Source organism: Mirounga leonina, unplaced genomic scaffold, assembly GCF_011800145.1.
Source record: "Mirounga leonina isolate KUSES-001 unplaced genomic scaffold, KU_Mleo_1.0 Mir_96, whole genome shotgun sequence".
Lineage (NCBI taxonomy): Eukaryota > Metazoa > Chordata > Mammalia > Carnivora > Phocidae > Mirounga > Mirounga leonina.
In genome coordinates this window covers 2,906,710-2,919,171 of record NW_023270871.1, presented here as the reverse complement: position 1 = coordinate 2,919,171, position 12,462 = coordinate 2,906,710, and the positions used below count along the sequence as shown (strand labels likewise).

The 12,462-nt window shown below is 41.0% G+C and overlaps 1 protein-coding gene across 2 annotated transcripts in view; it reads right to left on the bottom strand.

Annotated features, from left to right (window-relative positions):
* LOC118006400 (WD repeat-containing protein 70) overlaps positions 1–12,058 on the bottom strand; it is a 296,166-nt gene extending 284,108 nt beyond the window's left edge. Inside the window, exons 1-3 of one of the 2 annotated variants that reach the window (XM_034999023.1) lie at positions 11,917–12,058; positions 11,751–11,816; positions 8,420–8,503 (exon numbers count right to left, since the gene is read on the bottom strand). In XM_034999023.1, coding sequence (XP_034854914.1) covers positions 8,420–8,503; positions 11,751–11,816; positions 11,917–11,941 — 175 coding nt within the window. In that variant the 5' untranslated portion in view covers positions 11,942–12,058. Of the gene's footprint in view, positions 1–8,419; positions 8,504–11,750; positions 11,817–11,916 lie in introns of those variants that run through there. The other variant, XM_034999025.1, reaches the window with a different exon arrangement.
* Positions 12,059–12,462: the final 404 nt, after the last annotated feature.

The following is a 12,462-nucleotide window of genomic DNA, read 5'->3' as shown; positions in this document are numbered from 1 at the left end:
AAAAATAGTGATGGAAACTATACAAATCTGGGAAACTAACAACAGATATGCTAAGCTAAATGAGCATGTGAATAGTATATGAATGACACTGCACTATCTAAGGGGGCACCTGACTGGCTCAATCGCTGGAGCATGTGACACTTGACCTCAGGGTTGTGGGTTTGAGCCCCGCACTGGGTATAGAGATTACTTAAAAATAAAATCTTAAAAAATAAAAATTTGGGCGCCTGGGTGGCTCAGTTGGTTGAGCGACTGCCTTCAGCTCAGTTCATGATCCTGGAGTCCCAGGATCGAGTCCCACATCGGGCTCCCTGCTCGGCAGGGGGTCTGCTTCTCCCTCTGACCCTCTTCCCTCTCGTGCTCTCTGTCTCTCATTCTCTCTCTCTCAAATAAATAAATAAAATCTTTGAAAAAAAATAATAAAAAAATAAAAATTTAAAAAAATAAAAAGAGGGGCGCCTGGGTGGCTCAGTTAAGCGTCTACCTTTGGCTCAGGTCATGATCCCAGTATCCTGGGGTCTAGCCCTGAGTTGGGCTCCCTGCTCGGCAGGGAGTCTGCTTCTCCCTCTCCCTGCCCCCTGCTTGTGCTCTCTCTTACTATCTCTCTGAAATAAATAAATAAAATCTTTTAAAAATAAATAATTAATTAATTAAAATAAAAATATGTGGAAGGTGATAAGCAAAAAATAAAGTATCCAAAGGTAAGAGTTTAGGTAATTTCACTTTTTATTCTTAGTATTTTAAACTATAAAATCAGAATTTTGTTCATTTCTGAATTTCCCCCACTGGATTTGTGGTAAGGGACTTCCCACAAAAATCATGAGAAAATTTCAGATTTCTAGAGTTATTTACCTTGGAAATACAAAAAAAAATGATCCAAAGAAATCTGATCTTTTTCCTCTGATAATGTCACTCTACAATTGGGGGGCACACAGGAAGGAAATGAATTATATGAATAGTCTGGTTCTCAACTACCACCACCCTCACTAACCTGAGATAATCTTTAACATTTTTTCTTAATAATGAAAAAATAATACACCTAAAAGTATCAAAAGGCACTTATTAATTGGAATGTTGTACTCTTTAGGGTCTTTTGTTGATAGGATATGGAGGATAAGAAACAAGAAGATAACAAATATATGTTTGTAACTAGATAGCCTTTTATTTCAAACAGGGAAGATAAAACTCTATAGGAAGAGGTAAGGCAAACACTATAGCTAGCTCATGTTGATATTTTTTGTGCTCACCACTGGGCTAAGGTGGGTGGGTTAGATAATTCTGCACTCTGATGCTGAGGTTGAAAAAAATAAAAATAAGGAAGATAATATCTAAATATAAGAGTGGGCCTGCATGGCTCCTACCCTCATCCTGCTTCTCCAGTCAATCCCTCCATACTCTCCAGGGTGGGAGGGGAGAGGCTAGGGGTGAAACCACACTTGGACAGTTGATCCTGAGCTCTGGTCTTGGGGCATTTCTCACCTTAATCAGTAAACAATACCTACATGTACATTATTAGCCTCCTATCCGGCAGCCATTCCTTCCTTTTTCCCTTGCTAAGAAAACCCACAATTTTCTCCAGATAAGAGGGAGGGGAGGTGCTTCAGCAGAGGCTGGGCCCCTCCCTGCCCAGAGGGGTAAAGCTTGATTCCAAATCAACTATATTGCTCTTACCAGTGGCCGTTTTTTGGAACTGATGTTCCACACTAATACCAGCCAATAAGATATGAGAAGTAAGCTGGAGGAACATTTGAGAAAGGTTTTCTTACTTCTAAAAATATATATATACAAAGCAGTATCCTTTCAGCCTGTGAATGTGGTCATCCGCATGTAACAAAATTTCACCTACAATTTCCAGTCATGAGGGCAGTCGGCTTAAAATAAGCCAATACCCTGAAACTGGCAAAGCAGAAAAAGGGGGGAAAAAACTTAACATTCTTCATGTCAGGACTCAGAAGGTGGAAGAGCCCCATTCCAGAGTTGTTTTCATGTGTAACACTAAATTTTTCTTATTTGAGCCATTTTCAATTAGATCTTCTAGGACTTCTTTGTAAGTAACCACCTTATAATAACAACCTTAATTTAACAAATATAATAGCAGCTAATACTTACACATGGAGCTTACTATGTATCAGGTACTGTTTTAAGCACTGCCTATAAATCAGCTCCTTTAATCATCACAACAACCTCTGAAGTAGGTACTATTTTTTTTTAGCTTGTGGTATAAATGACAAAATTGTAAAATATTTAAAGTGCACAATGTGATGATTTAATATACATCTACATTACGAGAAGATTCTCCCCATGGAGTCAATGAACAGATCTATCACCCCACATATTCACCCTTTTTTAAGTGAAAACATTTAAGTTCTACTGTCTTAGCAAATTTCAATTATACAATACAGTTGATGTAGGTACTACTATTTTCACTCCACATTTGAGAAATCTATGCCTTAGAAAAGTTAAGTAACAAAGCTATGAAGTCCCCAAGCAGTGAACTGAGGCTCTACAACTTGATCTTTCCAAGATGTGACCAGACTTTCTTAGAGACAAAATTACCCAGTGAGCACCACCTACCTTATATAATAGTTTGCCTGCCTTTCTCTCCAAAGCCCAGCCCTTTACTGCATGCTTGTAGCCAGACTATCTGGAAACTGAGCCGCTTACCTGTCCAACTAGAGTTCCTCACCAGAGGATAAATACTCCAAACTACTTGTACCTAGTAAAGCATCTAATTTTTTTTAAAGATTTTATTTATTTATTTGTCAGAGAGAGAGACAGCATGCGAGCACAAGCAGGGGGAGTGGCAGGCAAAGGGAGAAGCAGGCTCCCTGCTGAGCAAGGAGCCCACTGCTAGACTCGATCCCAGGACCCTGGGATCATGACCTGAGCAGAAGGCAGAGGCTTAACAGACTGAGCCACCCAGGCATCCCCAAGCATCTAATTTTTTTAATTTAAAATTTAAAAAAATTTTTTTAAACACTAGCCAGGATTTTCTAATCAGAGAGTTTTCTGCCATCACCTGTTGCTTCATTAAAGCAAGGGACAAAGATAAAAAGTGGGATTAAGACATTTTAGAGGGGGAAAAAAATATCTTCCTCATTGTTAAGTGAGGACAAAAACCAAAACCAAACAGAATTCAGTAGTCTGTAACTCCCTGCAAAGGGTATCGTTTCATGCATTTTCATCAAATGTGGAACCAAGCACACGATAAGCACTGTAAAAATGCTCTGTATCTTCCCTTAACCAAAGTGAATTAACCTACTATCCCACACCTAATTTTATTCTTCCAAGCACCTGATTTTATTGTTCTCTACTTTCAAACAGTTACCAATTTTTGGATAGCCATTTCTGCAAAAGCTCCTCCATATGTATGCAATTTTTGTCTAGGTAACAGCAAACTATCCAAAACTACCATCTCCCATCTGGGCTCATTCACACAAATTGCAGACTCAAAGGAATGCAATTTGGCACGTGAAAATCTCAGAGCCAATCATTATAGCAATCACTTAACTTAAAGGAAGAAACGAGACTTAAGATAAAATGTAAAGGAAATAAAATTACTGTAAATATAAGCTAGAATAAATGTTTTCTAATCATGATATTCTTTTTACCCATGGGACTTAAATCTTGCTAAATCTTTTTGTTACTCTAACTTAAAACAATTCACTAGCCTACCAATTTCATGTAAATCTACATTTAATTCTAAATATTTAATGCCAAAATACTAGGAAATTAAAAAATAAGAATATTTTAACTACATTAATTACATTTCTCCATTAAAGATTTAGGGATGTAACTATTATGTACTAACCTCTACTAGGCACTGTAAGTATAAGATGAAAACAAGGTTCTTATCCTCAATACATGAACAATATTAGGATAAAATTTATAGTATTTTTTAAAGTGTTATGGAAAAAAAGACAGGGAACAATTATTATGTCCAGACAGGTTTTCAAAAAATTCCTAGAAAAAGTAAAATATGTGTGAGGGCTTAAAGGATGAGATAGGATTTACCCAGGTAGGAAGACCATTTCAGGTACACACATACACACATACACACACACACACACACACACACAATTCTTTAAGCTTTTCTAATTTCTAAAATCTCTGGGACAGTTTTTCTTTTCAGGATCACTAAATCATCCATTGAAATCATATTCAAATCCTATCTTAACTGTTTTTTCAAAGATATTGTTTCCTGTCCTACCACAGAGAAGGTTCATAAATCCATCTAAAGCACAGGCATACCACCTGGGTGGCTCAGTCAGTTAAGCCTCTGTCTTTGGCTCAGGTCAGGATCTCAGGGTCCTGGGATTGAGCCCTCTGGTGCCACCATCCCCCCTCCACGGGCTCCCTGCTCAGCGAGGAGTCTGCTTCTCCCACTCTCTCTGCTCCCCCCCTCCCCCATGCACGCACTCGCTGGTGCTCTAATAATTTTTAAATATATTTAAATTTAAATAAAACACATGCACACCCAAAATAAGCATTTGAATAAATTTTTCTTCCCCATTTATCTCCTCATAGTATTATAGCTCTAAAAAAGGACCTAAGTCGGGACGCCTGGGTGGCTCAGCCGGTTAAGCGTCTGCCTTCGGCTCAGGTCATGATCCCAGGGTCCTGGGATCGAGCCCCGCATCAGGCTCCCTGCTCCGCAGGAAGCTTGCTTCTCCCTCTCCCACTCCCCCTGCTCGTGTTCCCTCTCTCGCTGTGTTTCTCTCTGTCAAATAAATAAATAAAATCTTTAAAAAAAATAAAAAAGGACCTAAGTCTTACATATGCCCTAGACATAATTATTAGACCTTTCGGAAAAATAAAACATATAGAGGTGGCTGGGTGGCTCTGTGGGTTAAGCATCTGCCTTCAGCTCAGGTCATGATCCCCGAATTCTAGAATCGAGTCCTGTTTCAGGCTCCCTGCTCAGCAGAGAGCCTGAGTCTCCCTCTGCCCCTCCTACCCCTCCTGCTCGCTGGTGCTCTCTCAAATAAATAAATAAATAAACAAACAAACAAACAAATAAATAAAATCTTTTAAAAAAAGAAAAAAACACTTTAAAAAAAACAAACCAATTGTACCATTATTTCCTGACATTTAACATAATGCATACTTTATTGAGGTTTTATAGTAATTCATCCTTTCTATTAGAGCATTTACCAACTAAAACAGTTCATATACATAAACACAGACAAACTTTCTATTAAAAGGGACTGCCGGGGGGCGGGGGGGAACCATAAGAATTATTTTCCTCAAGTCTAATGTCAATGCCAATCTCTAATCCAATCACGAGATAAATAATGCCCATATCGCAATTTTTGAACTTTCAAGAAAAATAAGTGAAACTTTGGATTCATGTATTTAGATCAGGGGTAAAAACAGCAGTCCAGGGGCGCCTGGGTGGCTCAGTTGTTAAGCGTCTGCCTTCGGCTCAGGTCATGGTCCCAGGGTCCTGGGATCGAGCCCCGCATTGGGCTCCCTGCTCAGCGGGAAGCCTGCTTCTCCCTCTCCCACTCCCCCTGCTTGTGTTCCCTCTCTTGCTGTGTCTCTGTCAAATAAATAAAATCTTTAAAAAAAAAAAAAACAGCAGTCCAAGTCCGAGGATATAATACTAAATCAACAAAGTTCAACACAATTCATCCACAAACATCACAGGAGAACTTGGTCTTGAGATGATTTTTCAAATTTTAAAAATCTAGTAACTGTTCGCTGTAATTCCCCTTAGGTGCTAAATGCATACATGCTTTACTAAGAAAAACTGTAAGAGTTTAAAGTGATATTTTTAAAGTACTTTACTGTTTAAAAGGTACTATGCCCAACATCTTAATCCCTTTAAGAAACTTCTAAGGGATTCCTTATTATCACTTCCACCTAAGAGATGAGGAAATTAAGGATCTGATATTTGAAAATCCACCCAACGTTCTCTCTAGTAGGATGTGCAGCTGACCCTCACACCTAGGTCCTCCAACTCCAAATCCGAAGCTCTATACAATGGACGGGGCCATTTTAAAACATTCTCCAAAGAAGCAGAATTTATTTTTTAAAAGGCAGTATTGGAGTTCCAAATTCAATCTTCTCAAGTATATATCGAGGACTTATCTTTCAAGGCATGGTACAGGGAACTATAAAACTTACTTAGGTGAACAGACAATCTCTGTTCCAAGTGTTTTGTTATCACAAGCTGAAAGACGTAAATACAAGAGAGCTATACTCTAATAGCATAAGCATTCACTAAAATGCTTAATTTAAAAATTAAGTGGTTAGGGGCGCCTGGGTGGCTCAGTCGTTAAGCGGCTGCCTTGAGCTCAGATCATGATCTCAGGGTCCTGGGATCGAGCCCCACATTGGGCTCCCTGCTCAGCGGGAAGCCTGCTTCTCCCTCTCCCACTCCCCCTGCTTGTGTTCCCTCTCTCACTGTGTCCCTGTCAAATAAACAAATTTTTAAAAAAATAAAAATTAAGTGGTTAAAGCATTTGTAAATATGCCTCAAGTAGTAGCATGTCTTTGTATCTTGTCTGATGATATTAAATTATTTATTATTTTTAAGTGTGGTAGAAGTATTTCAGTTAAGTTTTTAAAAGGTTCAGTATCAGGACGCCTGGGTGGCTCAGTCGGTTAAGCGTCTGACTTCAGCTCAGGTCATGATCCCAGGGTCCTGGGATCGAGTCCCGCATCGGGCTCCCTGCTCCGCGGGGAGCCTCCTTCTCCCTCTGCCTCTGCCTCTCTCTCTCTCTCTCTATCTCTCATGAATAAATAAATAAAATCTTTAAAAAAAAAAAAAAGGTTCAGTATCTCTTAAAGACACATACTAAAATATTTATGGGTGTGGGCGCCTGGGTGGCTCAGTTGGTTAAGCGACTGCCTTCGGCTCAGGTCATGATCCTGGAGTCCCAGGATCAAGTCCCACATCGGGCTCCCTGCTCGGCAGGGAGTCTGCTTCTCCCTCTGACCCTCCCCCCTCTCATGCTCTCTCTCTCATTCTCTCTGTCTCAAATAAATAAATAAAATCTTTAAAAAAATAAAATAAAATATTTATGGGTGAAATAATGTGTCTCAGATTTATATCAAAATAATCTGAGAGGGGAAGAAAATGGAAATAACACCAGCTGTGAATTGTTATAGTACTTAAATCTGTGTGACAGGAGTTCATTACTATACTTTTGTATGTTTGAAATGTGTTATTAATGACAGTTCTTTTTAAAAAACAGTATGTGGGCTTCTCACCACAAAAAACCTTATTCTTCCGAAGACCAAAAAATTTCACATCAAGCTCACTTTCCAAATTACTGCTATATAATTTATCATTTTAAAACCAAAAAGGACAATCGCCAGAACATTCACTTAAATTTTTCCAGAAGTCCAGTCTGATTTCTAGCCCCTTTTGCGCTATCAAGATACATCTATCCTTTCGCTGTAAGAATGATCTGAGTCACATCCAAGGAAAGCAGTAGAGGGGCACCTGGGTGGCTCAGTCGTTAAGCATCTGCCTTCGGCTCAGGTCATGATCCCAGGGTCCTGGGATTGAGCCCCGCATCGGGCTCCTTGCTCAGCAGGGAGCCTGCTTCTCCCTCTCCCTGCCGCTCCCCCTGCTTGTGTGCTCTCTAATGATTAAATAAATCTTTAAAAAAACAAAAAACAAAGCAGTAGAGGAGTCCATCTACTTGGAAGACCCTAAGGTGGTACCCAGAATTGCCAACCACCTGGTATCACACCAGACAGTCTGGAAATTAAGGCCTTCATTAAATGTCTGATACAACTCATGAATGCAGGGGCTCAAGAGCAGCCACATTCACTGTCTGTCTCAACTGTCTATACTGTCTGAGTCAACAGTCAGCGGTGCACACAGCTCTGAGAGCCACCTCTCGCCCAGACTTCCAAATACTGGTTCCGCTGTAAGCAGGAAAAGAAAAAAATGAAATGAAAATCAGATAAAGGTGGAAGGAGAGGTAACAAAGAAACTGCTATTCTGATTCTTATAAATTAATTTAGAATCCCTCTTTGTTCATAGCACACACTTCAAAAAGATTTTAGCATTCAGACTTTCTTATCCTACTTAGATGTAACTTTTACCATGCTAAAAAAAAATAATAACCTTTGCTTCCAAAGGAACCAGCACATTTGGTCTTTTAACAACTTTGAGGGGCGCCTGATGGCTCAGTCGCTAAGCGTCTGCCTTCAGCTCGGGTCATGATCCTGGGGTCCTGGGATCGAGCCCCACATCGGGCGCCCTGCTCAGCGAGAAGCCTTCTTCTCCCTCTCCCACTCCCCCTGCTTGTGTTCCCTCTCTCTCTGTCTCTCTCTGTCAAATAAATAAAATATTAAAAAAAAAAACAACTTTGCATTTTTTTTCAGTTTTATAACTGTCAATGTACTTGTGTAAGGTGTATACAGTATTGAAACCAATAAAAGAGCCATTACTGCTTACCCAGTGTTTTCCGACTTCTTTCCACAGCTGTTCTTCGTGTTTGTTCAAACATTGCTTCCAAATCAAATGTTCGAGCTTTTTTTCCTAAACAGAAATAAGTAGCAGACTGTGATCTTCTTGCACTAAGCTGGCCAAACTTTAGGTACTCAATAAACACTTATTAAATGTTTGATAACCATTTAGTCTGTTTAATTTATAGCCTGGCTACAAGAAAAATACCTAGGAAGAAAGAGTTTACTTCCCAGGGAATTTTTAATGACAGTCTCATCATTGACCAGCCAACTTTCCCATCCTCCTCTAATTGACCTGGACTCTACCCCTTAAATCTACAACACTGGTCATAGGCAGAATGGAGAATGTTCATACCCTAATCTCTGGAACCCGGGAATATGTTAAATTACAGGGCAAAAGGGGCTTTGTAGATCTAATTAAGGTTATGGACTTTAAAACAGGTTATCCTGGTTGGCCCAATCTAATCACAGAAGCCCTTACAAGCAAAGATGAAGAACAGATACAGCTGAAGTCAGAGAGATGTGAAGTGTGAGGACTGGAAACACTAGTTCATTTTCAGATGATGGCAGTAAGATGACAAGAATGCAAGGACCTTAAGAAGCTAAGAGACTCCCACCTGACAGCAAATAAGGAAACAGAGGCCTCAGCCCTAAAACTACAAGAAACCAAATTCTGGCAACGTGAATGAGCTTGGAAGCAATATTATATTTGTTTTCATTGCTTTTTTTTTTAAATAATAATGTCTACTCCATGTTAGTAAGAATATGGTAAAAATGTCATTCTTACATAATACTGACTTTGCTATAATATGAAACAACCTTTCTATTTTTTTTTTTTAAAGATTTTATTTATTTATTTGACAGAGAGAGACACAGCGAGAGAGGGAACACAAGCAGGGGGGAGTGGGAGAGGGAGAAGCAGGCTCCCCGCAGAGCAGGGAGCCCGATGTGGGACTCGATCCCAGGACTCTGGGATCATGACCTGAGCCGAAGGCAGTCGCTTAACCGACTGAGCCACCCAGGCGCTCTGAAACAACCTTTCTGAAGGGCATTATGACAAAATGTATCAATTAGTTTTAAAAGATATATACCCAGGCGCCCCGCCTGGGTGGCTCAGTTGGTTAAGCAACTGCCTTGGCTCAGGTCGTGATCCTGGAGTCCCGGGATCGAGTCCCACGTCGGGCTCCCTGCTCGGCGGGGGGTCTGCCTCTCCCTCTGATCCTCTTCCCTCTCGTGCTCTCTGTCTCTCATTCTCTCTCTCTCAAATAAATAAATAAAATCTTTAAAAAAAATTAAAATAAAAAATAAAAGATATATACCCAGGAGCACCTGGGTGGCTCAGTCCGTTAAGTGTAAGACTTTTTTTTTTTTGGTAAAGATTTTATTTATTTATTTATTTAAGAGACAGAATGAGCTAGAGAGAGAGCGAGCATGAGAGGGGGAGGGTCAGAGGGAGAAGCAGACTCCCTGCTGAGCAGGGAGCCAGATGCCGGACTTGATCCTGGGACTCCAGGATCATGACCTGAGCCGAAGGCAGTCACCCAACCAACTGAGCCACCCAGGTGCCTCTAAGCGTAAGACTCTTGATCTCAGCATCATGAGTTCAAGCCCTGGGTTGGGCTCCACGCTGGTTGTGGAGCCTACTTAAACAATAAATTTAAAAAAAATTAAAAAATAAAAAAAGATATATACCCAATGTTTTGGTTACTTTTTAATATTTATATTTTTATTATAGTCCCTTCTTTAGAAATTTCCCCTATGGAAATGCACATAAAATTCCTTTTACCAAAAAAAAAAAAAAATAAGAGTTATTTATAAAGATATTCTTTTTAGTAGTACTAATAAAAGTTAGAATTAGAAACTATGTAGGCCAAAATTATGACACTTCTATTAAATGTACTATTCAGCCATTAAAAATGTTTTGGAAGAGCATGTTGTGACAGGGAAAATCCTCAAAGTATTAAGAATTAAAGTATATAGGGCGCCTGGGTGGCTCAGTTGGTTGAGCGACTGCCTTCGGCTCAGGTCATGATCCTGGAGTCCCTGGATCGAGTCCCGCATCGGGCTCCCTGCTCGGCGAGGAGCCTGCTTCTCCCTCTGACCCTCCCCCCTCTCATGTACTCTCTCTCTCTCTCTCATTCTCTCGTTCTCGCTCTCTCAAATAAATAAATAAATCTTTAAAAAAAAAGAATTAAAGTATATAATTAAGAATATAAAATTGTACATACATATGATGTTAACTTTCTTGATAAATATACAACAGAAAAGAATAGAAAACAAACTTCTAAGTTTTGATTTCTAGGTCATGCAATTATTAAGGATTTTACTTTCTTCCTTCTCATTTTTTGTGTTCTTCAGATCTTCTGCTATTAATATGTGTTACTTTTGAAATTAGGGAGGAAACTATTTTAAAGAACTGAAACAAAAGTAAATACTATAGGGACGCCTGGGTGGCTCAGCCGGTTAAGCGTCTGCCTTCACCACAGGTGCTCCTTGCTCGGCAGTGAGCCTGCTTCTTCCTCTGCCTGCTGCTCCGCCTGCTTGTGCACGCTCTCTCTCTGACAATAAATAAAATCTTAAAAAAAAAAAAAACCCACAAAAGTAAATACTATAGTAACACATAATTATATAGTATTTTTGTAAACATGACCACCTAGGAGTAAAAATGTGGCAGAAGACATTACCATAATAAATGGATATATGAACACCAACAAGAGACCTGGACACATTAGCCTGATATGTTCTATCCAAGATCAGCGAAATGGGAAGACAATTTACATTTGTTTCTTACAAGCAGTAATGTTTTCAACAGATGACTACATCTCTGTTTGAAATGTCCTTCTTTATCTCATAACAAGACTCTACAGAGAGACTGAAGTGACAATTCCGGGGAAGAAAGGTTTGAATCAAAAAGGATTTAATAACCGTTATAATATCACTTAATGGCCCACTTGATGCCAGAAAAGTCACCTCATTACAGACCACAGTCAATGGTTAGCTCTCAGTCTCAGGACACAAAAAGACAACTCCCTCCACTAACCAACACCGTCCACAGCATAGGTCCCAAAGCTATCTTTCCCACAAGGCTTCCTATACGTGTCACCTAAACTGGTCCCAACAGACAAGCAAGAAGAATTCGAAAACGGATGGGAAAGGGGCTACCGAGAAAGCTGCAAGGCATACACGAGAGCCAAAATAACTAGGGCTTGGCACAGCGGAGGGTGCGGAACAGAGGTGACAGCTGGGCCTCCTCTCTCAACCTGCGGTTCTTAAAACCTCTGCAAAAGGAGATGAGGCTAGGTGTTAAGACAGTCACTCACCGAACCCCGTGAAGCCCATGGTAGCCGCCAGCTGCGGATCCGGTCCCGATGCGTCTGAGCCTGTCACTGGGGCAAGAGGAGGAGGAGAAGGTCTCGTTAGTGCGGCGACCTCGGCGTCCCACGGCCCTTCCCGCCCTCCTGCCTGGCATCGCCCCACGGAACCCACCTTCACTGGGCCCCGGGCGCTCCATGGCCAGCCACCCGCCGCAAAACTAGCCACAGCCACAGCACAAACAGCGGCTAAGGACTCGCGGCAAAACCAGCAGGGAGTTTCACCTTGGAGAGACTGCGCCGCCGCCAAGGCCAAGAGCGTCGCCTTCCGCGAGGGGATGGCGGTCCGCCGAGCTGCGCCGCCCTAGCGGGCTGGCGGGGCATAAGCGCCGCAGAGATCACCTGCTAACTCACCGCACCGGCTGGGAACCTTACATAATTTGTGTCAACACCGTTTCTTTCTTTTTTTCTCTTCTTTCTTTCTTCCTTCTTTCCTTTTTTTTTTCCTTCTTTCCTTTCCTTCCTTCTTTTTTTAATATTTTATTTATTTATTTGACAGAGACAGGAACACAAGCAGGGGGAGTGGGAGAGGGTGAAGCAGGCCCCCCGCTAAGCAGGGAACCCTATGTGGGGCTGGATCCCAGAACCCTGGGATCACGACCTGAGCTGAAGGCAGAGGCTTAACCAACGAGCCACCCAGGCATCCCTCCTTCCCTTCTCT